Source organism: Nanorana parkeri, unplaced genomic scaffold, assembly GCF_000935625.1.
Source record: "Nanorana parkeri isolate BGI_ZX_2015 unplaced genomic scaffold, ASM93562v1 scaffold1451, whole genome shotgun sequence".
In the NCBI taxonomy this organism is placed as follows: Eukaryota; Metazoa; Chordata; class Amphibia; order Anura; family Dicroglossidae; genus Nanorana; species Nanorana parkeri.
The window spans coordinates 213341-230817 of record NW_017307719.1 but is presented as its reverse complement, the minus strand read 5'-3'; the positions used below and the strand labels follow the sequence as shown (position 1 = coordinate 230817).

The 17477-nt window shown below is 41.1% G+C and overlaps 1 protein-coding gene across 1 annotated transcript in view; it reads right to left on the bottom strand.

Annotated features, from left to right (window-relative positions):
• LOC108798328 (multidrug resistance-associated protein 1-like) overlaps nt 1-17477 on the bottom strand; it is a 119497-nt gene that overhangs the window by 46954 nt on the left and 55066 nt on the right. Inside the window, exons 12-22 of the mRNA XM_018570068.1 lie at nt 13032-13235; nt 9837-9983; nt 9651-9738; nt 8980-9046; nt 7962-8088; nt 5458-5634; nt 5105-5272; nt 1851-2037; nt 1297-1488; nt 216-270; nt 52-142 (exon numbers count right to left, since the gene is read on the bottom strand). Of these exons, the coding sequence (XP_018425570.1) occupies nt 52-142; nt 216-270; nt 1297-1488; nt 1851-2037; nt 5105-5272; nt 5458-5634; nt 7962-8088; nt 8980-9046; nt 9651-9738; nt 9837-9983; nt 13032-13235 (1503 nt within the window). The remainder of the gene's footprint in view (nt 1-51; nt 143-215; nt 271-1296; nt 1489-1850; nt 2038-5104; nt 5273-5457; nt 5635-7961; nt 8089-8979; nt 9047-9650; nt 9739-9836; nt 9984-13031; nt 13236-17477) is intronic.

Below are 17477 nucleotides of genomic sequence, written 5' to 3'. Positions count from 1 at the left end.
CACAACTTTTTTTGTAATAATATATTACATATAAAATAACAAGCATTTTACCCTGCCCGTGAGTGCGACGTCTGCCTCTGTGAGCTTTCCGGCATCTGCATCTCCCTCAGTATCTATGTCCATCTCCACGTCTTCTGTCTTCCTGTGATTTAATTAATAGGTTATTGCACGTGCAAAGTGCACCATAAAATAACAACAGTCTTAAAATGTATTACCTTATGGAAGTAACAGAGTCTATTTTTAGGGTGTCTCCAGTCCTTCCCTCTTGGCCTTGAATTACATATACAGATATTATTGACAATGTAATATGCAATGTAATATGAATATTATACAGAATCAAAGAAAGACTTAACTATAAAGTTGAATTTCATACCACTGACAAAACTTGCTGTGAGAGCAGCTTGAAGCCTGAAAGATGGGAAGTGTGAGTCCAGGCCCGTCTGGCCTACACAGACAGGTTGCTGAGCCAGACTAACACCTGAGAGTTGGAGTTTGTGAAGGGACAGAGGTAGTCCCTATCCTAAGCAGAACTATATTTCTGAGCTTAGCAGGTAGCAGTCTGAGCTTAGCAGAGCTTACATGTGGTGTGCTGGCATTTACATGCAGTGGCTGTCACCCAAAATCAACTTGAATGGGTGACAGCAAGCGCATGTAAACAGCAGATTAGGGATTCCTGCTGCAGAAAAATGCAAATTCCTGATACAAAAATCCCTAATCACACCTAAACTTACAGGGGTGAATGCCCCCCCCCCCCCCACACACAAAAACACACACGCTAATACACATTTATACAACTCTCTACCCACCCCCCCTTGCGTGCACATACACACATATAAAATAAAATGTGGCCACAAGTGAGGAACAAGTGAGTAATCCTATCATCATATGCTGATACATTAGTATCCACCACCTCATAACGGTGTATCCGTTCATATTAATGACTGCTGCTCTGCCCTGCGGTTATTTCAACCCTGTTTATTTCTGTCCTACATTGAGTCACTTCAGGGAAGCTATGCGATTTTTAAATACGTTTTAAATGTAATGAGGTGATTTATCTTTATGTGTTGCAATGTTTAAATAAATATGTTTGGATGCACTTTATATTATACTTGAATATCTATTTATTGGAGGGCTCCTACTATGGGATTTCTATGCTAGGGGGTTTGCGCTGTTTGAATACATGATCTATATATATACACAGAGATCTCTATGTACACAGGAATCTCTGAGCTGTGCCGGTTCTGATTGGTCCCCATACACACCTGATTCTATACTTGGATGCATTTCATCTCTCACCTGCTCTCTTCCTTCGGCCTTTTCCATCTCCAACTCTCCTCTGGTTCTCACACTGCCCGCCCAGCTCTCCCCTCTCCCGCCGCCTATTACTGGGGATGCGGCCCAGAGTCCAAACGGGAACGCCTCTGACCCCCCCCAGACCACCCCCGTTCAGAAGCCCATTGGACACCCTTCCCCCCATGGGCCCTAGCACTGTATTCCACAAATGGGGGGTGCCCTGGACCAGATCTCACTGGGTCCCCAGCCTCAGGACCTGGTGCAGCTGCCCATCAGCGGTAGGCCCATCCCTGCTTGTGATGAAACTCTAAACCTAATAGTTATTAATTCAAGTCTCTGCACACACAATATGCAGATAACCTCTAGCCTGAAGCAGTGTGGGATGCAGCTTGGACCCTCTAGTCTCAAAGACTTCGGTGAATCCATTGCAGTTCCATAACACTACACAAACTATTTCTAGTGTCTTTTTCATACACTTGTATTAAAAACGATATACTATACTACATTAAAAATACTTAAAATCAAATGATTTTTTACTATACTGTACATTAACTTACATTTTTCTGGAGACTTATCACTCTCTTCAGAAGTAATTGCATATGTTTGCAGGAATTCTGAGAAAGCTCCATTCTTCTGAAGAAGCTCATTGTATGTGCCAACTTCAGAAATTCTTCCATCAGACAACACAACAATCATGTCCACTTGTGGCAGGAAGCTGATGCCATGAGTTACCAAAACACGGGTCTAAGAGCAGTAAGTGAATATAAGCACGTTTCAGCATGACTAAAGTATAATATTCTTTGTTTATTACACACCAGTACTGGTCACAGGGGGATTTATACTGAATAGAGTATTACATTCAAAATGATTAAGCCTATTTATTTAATAATTAAATATGAATTGCAGTGTGAAAGCTGTAGTAACTCAGAGCAACCAATGAGAATTTAACTTTCATTTATATGTATATTGCAAGGTGAAAACTTGTTGGCTGCTATAGTACTATCATACAATTTTTGTATGCGATGCCATGTTTATCGACGTAAAAAAACCCCCAAAAAACAGGATGATAACATAGGACCTCTGTAGCGCTAGTGGCTTATTCTTCTATACGTTGATTCACATGGTGCCACCCGCAGGCCATTTTAGCACCCATCGAAGTATTCAAAGTAGGATTATGGTCTGGAGTGCAATGGGACATTCATATACTTCAACAATAAATAAGGGTACATGAACAGTAGTGCTTTCAGATGATACCTCGTTTTTCTAATGTCTATTTTTGCTTGTTGCCATGCACATAAAAATTAGATCTGTCCTTGTAGATCAATGATCTTTGAGTATTCTGGATATTTATTTGCCATTTGTCTGCACAAAGGCATACAGAAAAAAATCTAATTAATATTGGGATAAATCGGAATGTTATTGTCTGTGTAATAAACCTTTTAGCATTATAATTGTTGGGCATTCTAAATTTTTACTGTTTCTTACATTATCTTTTTTAATTATTTTGTGTTTATTGGTTTTACAAAGTGTTATACATGCAGTACAATACAAAGACATGGCACTTTCTTACATTATTGTTTACCTATTAAAACATTATTTATGTACTGTACATATAACCTCTAAGATGCTTAGAAATTAACTTACCTTTCCTTTGAGTAAGCCATTAGGTCCAATGACCCATTCAAACAAATGCTGCCCAACATGTGCATCCACTGCAGAGAGAGGATCATCTAACAAGTAAACATCACAATTCCTGTACACAGCCCGCGCAATACTTATTCGCTGCTTTTGTCCACCTGACAAGTTTATGCCCTAAAAAGAGATAACATTTAATGTATACACATACCGGTATATATAGAAAATCATTACCATTTTTCCTGTTACATTATCTCTCTGTAATGATGCGGTAGCCAGAACCAAGACATAAAGTAATTAACACTTTATGAAGAATTTATGCTGAACAATATAAAAGTTATTTTCTTTACAGCGATACTCACTTTTTCCCCTATTTCGGTGTTCTCACCACCTGAAAGAATTTTTAGGTCAGGTAACAATGCACAAGCCTGAATGACTCTATCATACCAATCTTGGTCAAAGTGCCTTCCAAAGAGAACATTGTCTTTAAATGTTGCATTTGGAATCCAAGTCTGCTGAGGTACATATGCTATAGAGCCCTGTAAACAAAATTAGAAAATGCAGGAAAATAAACATCAATAAAATACTATACACAAGCAAGTAAAGCCATAAAAATTTTAAATGTAACACAAAAATGTTTATCTGTAAGTATACCTCTCAATAACCATGTTCAGACCTCACTGCTGGAACCTCCAGGGCATAGGTCCAGGGGGGGAAATACCGCCGTTGCGACTGCACTGGGGCATGAGGCTGCGGGGGGGGCCCAGTGAGGCCTGGTCCTATGTACCCCCCCGGGTAGAATATAGGGCAGTGCAGGGTCCCGATGTTAGAACGGGTTTCACAGCGAGGGGGCGGGTCCTGTGACTCACCGCTCCTCTCCCGGGCCGCATCCCTAGTCACATGCGGAGGGAGAGGATAAGTGTGTGTGTGTCACACGCCCGGCCCCCTGCAATGCACACCATCTGGCTGCGATCCTATGAGGCTCTGGCTGGGTGAGTCCGAGCTGGGAAGGGGAGGGAAGGGAGGAGGGCGAGGGTTGTGTACTGTTATTTCATTTAATTAGAAAAGTGGATTATAATGGGAAACATGACACTGTAATGTTTCCTATTATAATCTATTTCTCTGATTAAATGATTAGACAGGGCTGCTGTTCTATCAAAGTTTGTGTCACACATTTTAACGTAATCCCGCCCAGTTTTTCGGCGGTGGAATGTGTGACCGCCAATAGGTGAAGAATTCCAACGCTTTGTCAGCTGTTCCAGGGCAGATCGGCATAGCAGATGGTATGTGCAGGAGAACCGATCTGCCCTGGAACAGCTGATCGGTCCTGAAATGTCTCTTCTATCCGACTTTGTGAGTGGGTTGGAATGTGAGATCGCAGTCACAAAGTCGGATAGAAGTGACATTTCAGGACCGATCAGCTGTTCCAGGGAAGATTGGTTCTCCTGCACATACCATCTGTGATGCCGACCTGCCCTGGAACAGCTGAGAAAGCGTTGGAATGCTTCACCTATTGGTGGTCACACATTCCACCACCGAAAAACTGGGCGTGATTACATTGAAATGTGTGACCACGTCACCGGTTACACATTCTAACGTAGTCACAAACTTTGATAGAACACCGCTATCAGGGGGGTACGGCCGGTACCCATGTGAGGGGTCTGGGCAGCCCCTTACATGGGTATCACCTGTACCAGGGGTGGCATGGCAGAGGTGACAGGGGAGGGGGTGGAGGAGGACGGGCCCCAGCAGCAGCAGGTAAGATAGTAGTGCTTTCAGATGATACCTCGTTTTTCTAATGTCTATTTTTGCTTGTTGCCATGCACATAAAAATTAGATCTGTCCTTGTAGATCAATGATCTTTGAGTATTCTGGATATTTATTTGCCATTTGTCTGCACAAAGGCATACAGAAAAAAATCTAATTAATATTGGGATAAATCGGAATGTTATTGTCTGTGTAATAAACCTTTTAGCATTATAATTGTTGGGCATTCTAAATTTTTACTGTTTCTTACATTATCTTTTTTAATTATTTTGTGTTTATTGGTTTTACAAAGTGTTATACATGCAGTACAATACAAAGACATGGCACTTTCTTACATTATTGTTTACCTATTAAAACATTATTTATGTACTGTACATATAACCTCTAAGATGCTTAGAAATTAACTTACCTTTCCTTTGAGTAAGCCATTAGGTCCAATGACCCATTCAAACAAATGCTGCCCAACATGTGCATCCACTGCAGAGAGAGGATCATCTAACAAGTAAACATCACAATTCCTGTACACAGCCCGCGCAATACTTATTCGCTGCTTTTGTCCACCTGACAAGTTTATGCCCTAAAAAGAGATAACATTTAATGTATACACATACCGGTATATATAGAAAATCATTACCATTTTTCCTGTTACATTATCTCTCTGTAATGATGCGGTAGCCAGAACCAAGACATAAAGTAATTAACACTTTATGAAGAATTTATGCTGAACAATATAAAAGTTATTTTCTTTACAGCGATACTCACTTTTTCCCCTATTTCGGTGTTCTCACCACCTGAAAGAATTTTTAGGTCAGGTAACAATGCACAAGCCTGAATGACTCTATCATACCAATCTTGGTCAAAGTGCCTTCCAAAGAGAACATTGTCTTTAAATGTTGCATTTGGAATCCAAGTCTGCTGAGGTACATATGCTATAGAGCCCTGTAAACAAAATTAGAAAATGCAGGAAAATAAACATCAATAAAATACTATACACAAGCAAGTAAAGCCATAAAAATTTTAAATGTAACACAAAAATGTTTATCTGTAAGTATACCTCTCAATAACCATGTTCAGACCTCACTGCTGGAACCTCCAGGGCATAGGTCCAGGGGGGGAAATACCGCCGTTGCGACTGCACTGGGGCATGAGGCTGCGGGGGGGGGCCCAGTGAGGCCTGGTCCTATGTACCCCCCCGGGTAGAATATAGGGCAGTGCAGGGTCCCGATGTTAGAACGGGTTTCACAGCGAGGGGGCGGGTCCTGTGACTCACCGCTCCTCTCCCGGGCCGCATCCCTAGTCACATGCGGAGGGAGAGGATAAGTGTGTGTGTGTCACACGCCCGGCCCCCTGCAATGCACACCATCTGGCTGCGATCCTATGAGGCTCTGGCTGGGTGAGTCCGAGCTGGGAAGGGGAGGGAAGGGAGGAGGGCGAGGGTTGTGTACTGTTATTTCATTTAATTAGAAAAGTGGATTATAATGGGAAACATGACACTGTAATGTTTCCTATTATAATCTATTTCTCTGATTAAATGATTAGACAGGGCTGCTGTTCTATCAAAGTTTGTGTCACACATTTTAACGTAATCCCGCCCAGTTTTTCGGCGGTGGAATGTGTGACCGCCAATAGGTGAAGAATTCCAACGCTTTGTCAGCTGTTCCAGGGCAGATCGGCATAGCAGATGGTATGTGCAGGAGAACCGATCTGCCCTGGAACAGCTGATCGGTCCTGAAATGTCTCTTCTATCCGACTTTGTGAGTGGGTTGGAATGTGAGATCGCAGTCACAAAGTCGGATAGAAGTGACATTTCAGGACCGATCAGCTGTTCCAGGGAAGATTGGTTCTCCTGCACATACCATCTGTGATGCCGACCTGCCCTGGAACAGCTGAGAAAGCGTTGGAATGCTTCACCTATTGGTGGTCACACATTCCACCACCGAAAAACTGGGCGTGATTACATTGAAATGTGTGACCACGTCACCGGTTACACATTCTAACGTAGTCACAAACTTTGATAGAACACCGCTATCAGGGGGGTACGGCCGGTACCCATGTGAGGGGTCTGGGCAGCCCCTTACATGGGTATCACCTGTACCAGGGGTGGCATGGCAGAGGTGACAGGGGAGGGGGTGGAGGAGGACGGGCCCCAGCAGCAGCAGGTAAGAAGAGTTGGGAGGAGGTACAGGGAAAGGTACCCGGATGACCAGCCCACCTGAGGCCCTGCAGAGCCCACCATAGAGAGTCTCAGGTGGGCTATGCAGGATCTATGGTGTGCTCTGCAGGGTCTCAGGTAAGTCCAAAGTCCAGCGCACTACTGCAACATTAGAGAACCCGGGGAGGGGGGGGGGTTCGGGTGCGAGTGTGATCCACTCACGTGCCCCCCCCCCGTCTTGGGAGGGGGGCCCAAGATAAAATCTTGCACCAGGGCCCTTTGGTTATTAGGTCCGCCACTGCATAGGTCAAACAGCATATTAGTGCAAACTGCATCCAGCTTCCACCGTCTCTGGCCCTCCCCAGCCAAGCATCACTACTGGCTCTTCACTGTGATGGGAACCTCATAAAGCAGCTCCCCCCTCCCCCTCTCAGCGTCGGTCGGTCAGTGGAGGAAAACACTTACCCTTTCCCTTCCAGGCAGCAGATATGCTCCTCTCCAATGTAGAGCTTCTGCATTTCTGCCTGGGAAAGAAAGCTCGGCCCTCTGGAAAAAAAAACCTTCCTGCAGGCAAGTTCTGAGGAAGGTACCAATAGCGCGGGGGGTGGGGGGATGGGGACAGGCAAATTCTACTCTACATATTGTTCTATAATAAAAAATGCTAGCTTGGAGCCTGGGCCCTTACACCAGTACTGGCCATACCCCCCTGATGGCGGCCCTGCCTGTGATACATGCTAAGCTTCAATTTTTTTTTTTTTTTATTCACCAGGTGAAACTATCAGCTCTTTTTTCCGTTTTCTTATATCTCCTTACAGTATGCTGAAAAAAGCCTCTTGTTCACAGACATCAATAGCTGAAGTTGAAATGTACACGCAAAAGTGAATGGCTAAACTAGAGAGTTCAGTCACACAAACCACCCACCTAAAATAACCCACCTTCCCATGTGGCAGATGTACATTTATTTGCATCTCCAGGCTGCAACCTTCTGCAATGTTTAAATCCCACAATAATGTCCTCTTTGCGCTGGCAACAACTGTGAAGTTGATCCATATAAAATTCTATGAGACAGCTTCTCCAATGTTTAAATATATTTAACAGCCAGGTTAATATATACCTTTAGGGCAATGGTACCATCCACTTTTTCCATTTCTCCAAGTAATGCAGAGAGAAGTGATGTCTTTCCACAGCCAACCTGACCAACAACAGCAACTAACGAACCTTTCTGGACAGATAAATTAATGCTGAAACAGAATAAAACGTTGCATTAGCACTTCAGTGGATGTACGGGGATTGGATTTGGATACACCTTGATAATTAACTGTGGACTTTGTTTTTTACTATAATAATATATGCATTTTTATTTAATTTTATACACACATTTCATTGGCATTTAGTGCTCGCGGCTGGGTACATATTGGCACATAGAAGATTTTATTTTCTAAATATAAAACGTTAAATATGAATTTTATGTAGTCGTTTATCTAGCCATCGAGTAGAGCTTTAGGTCCCTTTTTACATGTTTTCCTCTATTTCCTTTGCTGTAAAAAGCTTGTTGTATGTAGAGTTCAATAGCTTATATTGAAATCTAGACATGCACATACACACACTTACAAATTAATCAGGTTGTTCTTAACATATATGCAGCCCATGTTCAGATTATTCCAGTAAGGAATAAAGATGCAGGGCAGAGTCTCCTAATACCTCTCCTAAGACCCCCAATTCAATGCACTTATGTTTGTACTAAAATCATTTTTCTTTTTTATTAATATCACCTTAACCTTCAATTGTTCTAGCCTCCTGTATTCCACTGTATATCTGCATTCAGTATAAATCTAAAAAACAGAGCTTACTTATAGGAAGTGAGGTCAAAAATATGACATCATCTGTGAGCTGCTGCTCCTTCACTATCCAATCACAGCTCTACATAATGCAGACAGACAGGAGGCTAATTACAGGGTTGGTGGCATAGGACCGACACCAACAAGAGAGAGTACCTCAGGAACAGCTGAGATAAGTAAACAAAGCACAATTAGTGTTTTACACACCAAATACCACTGCAAAATATTTGAAATTGTTGGGTAGAGTTTTTTAATTTGCAATGCAAACCATCAAAGATGAAGTAACAATCTTACTCTCGAAGACATGGCTCATCTGTTGCAGACCATGTAAATGCGCCATCTTGTACCACAATGTCATTTCCTGAAAAACAAATCCACACCTATTGACAGCGAAGGGAAACAAATCATATTAAAACTGGATTTGTTACATACAAAACACTTATAGCATATCTGTTTTTACATTTATACTTTTAGAATTACTGATCCGCCAGTTCATTTTTTTTTTTTTTACAGGTATTACAATAGGTATATGATTGCTCTTCCCATGATTCTGCTCCGTTATTTTGGTATACAAATACAGAATTCATTGAAATATTGTTAGCATAATCAAACGCTCAGAAAAAAATCATGGGAAACCTGAACTCCAGTCTTAGTATGCTTAAAATTAGATTAGACTAAAATTACAAAATTAGGAAAACATATTTATCAGAAACTAAAGTTTATTGCACTGTATGCTTTTTACAGAATGTGAAATATACGGAACATATTTCCCATAAATATATAGTTCTGGGAAATCTTGCAGTTAAATTATTTTAACTCCAGAAAAATAAGTAGGAGTTTTGAAATAATTTTGGCACAAATTAAAGCATCAACTGAAGGTTTGAACACATAACAGACTTTCAAAACCCTGTAGATCTCTTTTTTGAACAAGATTGTGGAGGTAAAACCATATCTAAAATACATACTGCTAGAAGAGTCTAAAGTCTCCACATTTCCAGGGTCTAGTTCATCTTCAGAGAAAAATTTGGCCAAACGTTTAAGGGAAACAGATGACTGAAAACAAAGCAAACCAACAAGACAGAATTGTGTTAGAAGAATTTATAGTAAAAGGACAAATATGATGAATGCAAATGTGGAGGACTGTTTTATACCTGGAAAATAAGCGTGACAGCCATCGGGAACATACGTAGAGGAATCCTGAGAATATTCAGCAATATTATAGTGACAAAGGCCTTCTGGGCATCCAGGACATTCTTATCATCAACAGCAAGGAAAACACCAAACATTGTCAGAGAAACCTAAGGAATTAAAATGTAAGGGTATAAAGAAATAAACAGACAGGAAAAGAAAAAAAACAAGAAGTGTTAAACAGGTCTTAAAAAGCAACTGGCTCTTTGCGAGTAGTGGAACCTTGATATAAAGTAACTTCCCCACTGTATGTGTAGTTAGTATTTTTTATGCAACAGCTAAACCATTGCCACAATGTCATGGTTCACTGCAGATTCATCTGTAAACATTCATAATTGTCATATTCAGATGGAAACCAGAGAATAGTGAGGATGCGAGGATGTGATAATTATTATTTTATCCCAATAAAATATGACAAAATAGTATTGCAAAAATCCTCACCGCTCCAATTCTGCAGCCCAGCTCAAGCTGTATTTCCCCCACAGGTGCAGGTTGTAAAGATACAAGTGATGAATCCTGTGTTTATTGATGCAAAATCAGGTGTACATCACAGCAAGCTCCCCAGACCAAAGAGCAAACCTCTAGAGACCTCTATGAGTAAGCCACATTGATGAAACATGTGAGAAGAGTTTGCTCTTTGGTCTGGGAGCTTGCTGTGATGTACATTTGATTGAAAGATGCCCCTCCTGTTGACAGAGTTCTATAGACAGTGTAGCACCCTGTAAGCAGGAATGCTTAGTTAAATTTAGTTGTTGTCAGATTGTAATCAATCTGATGCGGATCTATAGTCTGTGCTCATTTGGTTACCCCTAAACAATCTGTTATTGTTTGCATCTGCCTGCTGCTGGCTGTATCCTTGCCACAGAGCAGAGCAACCTATAAGAGATTGTTATGAATATCTATGTGTCCCTGGCCAATCACTAAGAGGTTCATGGCCAGTGGTGCATTCTGGGAGAAAACATAAATATTGGGAGCGGGCCATGTGAGGGTTTCTTTCCCCCTTTCGCTGCTACTGACTGTAGGGTTGCCACCTTTTCTTCAAGCCAAACCTGAACACTGTAGCGCCTCGCTGCAATTTTTTGTAAAGTATACACTATGCATATATATTGTGATTAAATAACATTGGAGTTAATCACAATGTATAACAAATCATATGGAGTTAATCACAACTTGCCAGTGTGCCACAGGTCCCCAGATATGCATTCTGTACATAAACGATGCCCCCATAAGATGCCATTGTGCCACAGGCCCCTGATATACAATCTGTACAAAAATGATGCCCCCATACAAAGCAGTATACATATACCCTGCTGCACTCCTTACCAGATATGCCAAAAGTAACGGATGCTCGTAATGACTGTGGATGGTGACACTCACAACAGAACTCCAATACAGATGTCACCAGCACCAAGACTCCATGTTAGTGCAAATTATGGATGCACCAATACTGTTTTTTCGGTACAGAGTACTGATATTTTTTTCCCCCGGTACTCGCCGATGCTGAGTATTGGTGCCGTGTGTCCCTATTATCAAGAAGTTGGGCAGCAGATCATGACCCATTGCCCGTCTTCTCAAATGCCTGTGAAGCCGGTGTTCTAGCGAAAGTGCTTGGCTTTGGAGGCTGCCTGGCTTCCTGTGCAATCAGGAAGCCGGGACGCAAGTCATGACGTTGATTGATAGGCAGGACAACTATCAATAAAATGGATTTGCATTAGGGATGCACCGATACTAGTATAGGTATCTGTGCCGATTCCGACTATTTGGGCGAGTACTCGTACTCGCCCAAATGCTCCGATACTTACCTCCGATACCGGAACTTACCATCAGAGGGAGAGCTTTCCCTGACCGGCAGTGCCGGGGGGAACATGGAGCCGGCTTCCTTTCCAATCAGGAACCCGGGTAGTGGGTTATGACCCGCCTCCAGGCTTCCTGATTGGCTAGGAAGTCAGCTTCACTTGTTGGTAGGCAGCTTGGCTTCCCAACCAATCAGGAAGCCGGGTGGTAAGTCATGACCGTGGAATATTTAATAGCAAGGAAATTTCACACCTGAATCCAATGATTTGGAGGGGTTTCCCAGTACGTTTGGCAATATAGTGTACATTTACAGATACTTTTCCAGCTCCAAGACTAAGTACTCACAGATACAAGTACTGATACATTTTTGTTTAGTGTCATGTGACAGTTTTTCTAAAACAATACAGACTAATGATTTCAGGACAGTGATCGAGTGCAATAGCTAGGTCTCAGGTGAAACTGCTGCAACCCTGGTGATTTCTTACATGACTGTGGGATTCCTATTCCTGTAATTATCAGTCTCTTATGTTGTTGCATAGTCTTTCAGTGAAGGAATACTCTTACCAAGCTAAACCTTTAACATGGACAAAATGTACAGTAAACCACAAAAAAACTCCTATATTAAATTATTTATTTATATGCCATACATTTCCTCAGATTCTAATATATTGATCTTTTAAAATATATTTAAACCTTTTTTTTTAAAAAAAGATCGATTCATACATGAATTCCTGCTTGTGTAAGGACGGGGGTACACTGAAAAGCCTATATCACCTCATACCACCCCTAGATGCTACTACCCCACACATAATTCTCTCCCTCATCATGATTGGAATGACTCTAATGTGTGGATAGATTTCAACTTTCATTATAACAGAGAACTGCTTTTAAAAACACACATACAGCAAATTGCTGCTGCAGGGAGTTTTTTCTTATTATGTTTGGCAAAGGTGTGCAACAAGATTTCATGGGAATGGCTGCCAAATAATAAAAAAATTGCTAATGCAGTGGCCAAATAAATTGATTTGGAGCAAGTTACCAAAATTTTATGAAATTTCACTGCACCTGTGAATCACCTAATTCACTTTAAGACATGAATCTGCCAGAATGATTGGCTCACCGCTACTCAGTGAGCTGCTGCCCCCTTAATCATTGGCTTGGGCATGCTCTTGACAAGGTATATTGCTTCACTGCCGGGAAGGAAGTGAGGTCAGAGACATGACTGTGCTGTCAGTGTCTGGCTTGAAAAGTAAGTCAATGCACACACATATATTTTGAATGTCAGTTTAGCAGTTTGCCTACAATTGAAATGCTAGAGAGGCTATAAAATTGTAAAAGCCTAAAGAACTGTATCTCTTGCTTACCCAGAAGGGTGAGGCCACAAATAATGCCAGTGCTCCAGACAACATTAGCGCATACTTCTTCACTGCTTTCAGTTCCAGCAACCTGAAGCTTTCAACTTTCTTCATGAAAGCATTCTCCCAAGCATATAGCTTCAGCACCTTTATACCTTGAAGAATCTCAGAGATCAGTTTTATACGACTGTCCTTCTGTTTCATTTGTTCTTCCTTTAGAAAACAAATAAAGGAGATACATACAAATAACTATATGTCACTCATAAGGTCTTAAATGATGAACTAACGTTGCTTCCTTTTGGATGGCTGCAGTCTGCAGGAATTCTCAAAGCCTCCTTCCGAACTCTTCCTCTGCCCTGGCCGCACCTGCTCAATGAATCCCCACAGACTTCTATTTGGATTAACAGCACAAGTGTGGCCGGCGGAAATGAAGATTATGAAGATTCCTGCAGACAATGGCTGTCAAATTCAGGTAAGTATGCATGGGAGAGGGGTTACATTCATTTGGGGTGGAGGGGGGGGGTGTTTGGCAAATAAATAAGTTAATTTATCACACTAGGTATATTGCTACTAGTTTTTTTCAACCAATCTATTGTATTCTATAGCCAGTTTAATGTAAGCTCAATGTTTCTGATTTTTTTTGGAAGGGTTAATTATCTTGCCAATATGTACCTGGGTACAGCGGCATTCCATAATATACACTCATTGATTAGTGTTACAGTATTCCATGTTCTGATATTGTTTCCCAGTGTATGCAAGGTAAAACAATCTCTAGAGCCTATTCACACCATAGAGTTGTGTTAATCGTACAATACCGTGGATTTAGCACACAATATCACACAACGCACCTTAGTATTTTTTCCCTGCAATGAAAGGTATTGTAATAGTGCACGATGCGCTGTGCTGCCATGCAAGGCCACCAGGAGGTGTGTTGGGTTGCAATTCAAAACAACAGCAATGCAAAGCACCTAGCACATGGTACCGAAAGCTTGTGTGCTAAATCCACAGTATTGTGCGATTATCACAACACTATGGTGTGAACAGGCCTTTAAAATATTACAGTCTGTGATCAGCCTGTACTAGGAAGTCTCAAAAAGGTCTATTTTTAGAATAAATGAAGGTGGTTGTTTCACGATAGGTGACAATACCTTGTCGGCTTCCAAAATATTTCGATTATGATGAATGGTTTTTCTGATGTTCCCAACAGAGGGGTGTATCTTTATACATAAGGGTTATTATAGTATCTTCTCGTGGTGGGTTAGGTGTTAGGGCCCTCTCCCAGGCTTGCAGAAGTGTGCTGTCAGGAATTATTTTGGGGCAGCCCCTAGGTTTCATTTTTTTTTTTTACATAAGCAGTAATTCTCGTTCACAGTCCTCAGTGAACAGGCAATACATTATCTCTGGACAAAGGGGACTACCATGAGCAGTTCTACTTGCAGTCAGGCACTAGGAAGAGCAGTGGGGTAGAGGAGTAATTTATTGATTCCACAACTGTCATTACAAGCGAGAAATGTATTTATAAAACTACAAGAAATCAAGGTACCAAAATAGTATAATAAGAAAAAGCAAAACACATGAACTATGTCATTGTGACCATACCGGAATAAACTGACACTAAACTTTGGAGTTTTATCTTAAAAATGCATTCAAGTACAATATTAACAAAAATGTATCTTATTTGTGTATCACTCGGCGGTGGATCCTCAAATCATCTCTGAATGTGTACTGACACTGTCCTTCCTTCCTTCTGGAGGGTGGCTACTTTTGTTTCCCATGGTCCTTGTATGTGTTGTAAAGTAGCCACCACTCCAAACTCCCTCCCGTGATGGTCAATACAAGTTAGCTTGGTAAACATGAGATTGTAGTCTTTGACGGGAGTGTGCTTGGAGCAATGGCTATATTACAACACACACACAGTAGACACTTACAGCTCCGTGGCGCGTGCACGGCCGTTAGGCAGCTCCCAGGAAGGACAGGTGCTGCGTGTGATTAGTACGGAGCCCCTGTCCTTCTGTATGGGAATACGCGGCCATACGCTGCCCTACCCTACCCCAAGTGCAGATCCGTACGGGTGCGGGTGTCCCGGCTCAGATGCAGATCCATCATGTCAGCGTACCAGTACGGACCCTCGCACCAGCACGGACATGCAGGGCGGGTGAGTGTAGGGCTGCGTACTCCCATAGAGCAGGACAGGGGCTGCATACTAGTGACATGTAGCACCTGTCCTTACCAGGAGCTGCCCGATACGGCCGTGCACGGAGCTGTACGTGCCGGCCTTTTCTCGTGTGAATGAGGCGTAATTGAAAAAGCTGAAGAGAGAAGCTTATTGGTTGCCATGTACAGCTGCTCCAGATTTGATCAATCCCCCCCCACCCTTCCCCCTCTGTTGTATGTAGGCTTTACTTGCTATGCGCACTGATTTGGTTTTATTACGTTAATCCTGTCTCACCATATCCTGTATGATTATACTCATTGGGTCCCAAACACTTCACAGAACCCATGGTTACCATACACTGCAGATCATTGGCCAAAAATCCTGAAACAGCTATATGCAGTTTGGAATAAACGTCTTTATAATAAGCTATATTTGCAGTATACACCAGCAGTTGTGGATGTGCATTTGGCTGTTTGGGACATAAAAGACTGATTTGCATGGCTCTGCCCACTGTCCTGAGATAAGGACTGATCTTCTTATATTTAGTATATTTGATGGAATAGGACATGTGAATACCTTCTTTTTTTAAGAAGGTGTTACTGTGCTATGCATTGGTTGGGTTGGAGTACTTTTATTTTGTAGTCCCTTGTTACCATAACCTGTAAAATACTACCCACAGTAAAGATAAATTCCAATTATCCAGTGAATAGATCAAGTTTAATTTACAGAAAATGACTAGCACAGCAAGTGTTTTTATTTTGAACTTGGCCTGTTCAGCATCTGTTGTTAGGGTCTGTGTGAAAAGTAAGTGGCATCCTTTTTGGTGAAGCTAATGGAAATACACTTTAAAGTAAAAAGACTTTTGCCTTCAGCATACTGACCTCTTGTCAGACTGATATGCTTTTTTCTGTGTGTCTGTATTATCACTGAGTATGCATATCAACTGAAACACGGTTGTGAATCAGCATAGATAAGATGTGCTTTTACTGTTCTCTTTTTTTGTATCTCAGCAAGCAGACAAGGGCATTTTTAACTAACATTTAAACGTTTCTGAGAAGGCTTATAACACAAAAGTGCTTGTCTCCACAATAATAAATATCATCTTTGCACAACAACCATACTTGGCCATCTTTTTATTTAGTTCATTTGATTTTCTTACATTTAAATTATGAAATATTTCTGAAATATCATCAATATATGCTTATTATTGGGAGTGGTAGACAATCAGCTTGATCACATGGTCTCTGGATACAATGAAAATGGTTAATGTTTCACATCACTGGAGGGTTTACAAAAGGTGAATTCTTTTCAATCAGAAATACAGTACCCTATTTGTGGACTTGCATTGAAACACAAAATCAGCAATCAGTCAAATAAGACTATATAAGACTATATAAAAAACTTAAAATGACTACAATCCCCTTTGAAGGAATATTTAATTTTACTTATTCAAAGTGTATGAAAAAATTTTGTTTTAGTTTATGATTGTTTAGGGAAGGCTAGACCCTTTGTCAAGTGTTTACTGCTATCTGTGTCCCTGCTAAGGGGAAATTTACCCCTCTGTTTGTCCTGGTGACCATTGTCACTGATACAGAAAGTGATAGGAAATCCAAAAAATTCTGAGTTGTCATCTAACCTAGAGGTTAGGGAAAACCCTTCACTGACTCTTTATTTATGATGGACGTTTCATTTGCTTTGGAGAGATTTCCTGATGTGTCCCCAGAATAGGAAGTAAAGGAAAATATCCCCAGTAGGACACATCAGGTTATCAAACAATAACCTGATGTGGGTTTTGCCCTTTCCTTGCTCTATCTTATATTAATAAAAACGTTTTACACACTTTAAGTATTAAGTTTGTTCAAACTTTTGAAGTTAATAGAAAAATGTTAACCCAAAACTTTTAATAAAATCTAATATTTCTTAAAATCTACATATAACCATCAATATTACATGATAGATCTTCTTAAACATGCATTTGGAACCACCATGAATATCACAATATTTTATGGTAAAATAAATACCAGTATTTCCACAAGTGCTGCCATTAACCTTCCATTCTGCTCAAACATGGAAGTCACTGATACATCGTTGGTGACAATGTTGAGGCACACAAGCATTCCTAAAGAGGAATTCCAGGATTGGCTATTTTTATCTTAAATAAATAAAAAAAACTAAAGATGGCAGCTGCTCTGATCTGTTTGAAACTAGCAAACAGGAAAGGTGCGCATGGGCAGAACAATATATAAATCCCTGCAAAAGTCCCCAGCACACTTTTAAGCTAAAAATCCTAACCAATCTGT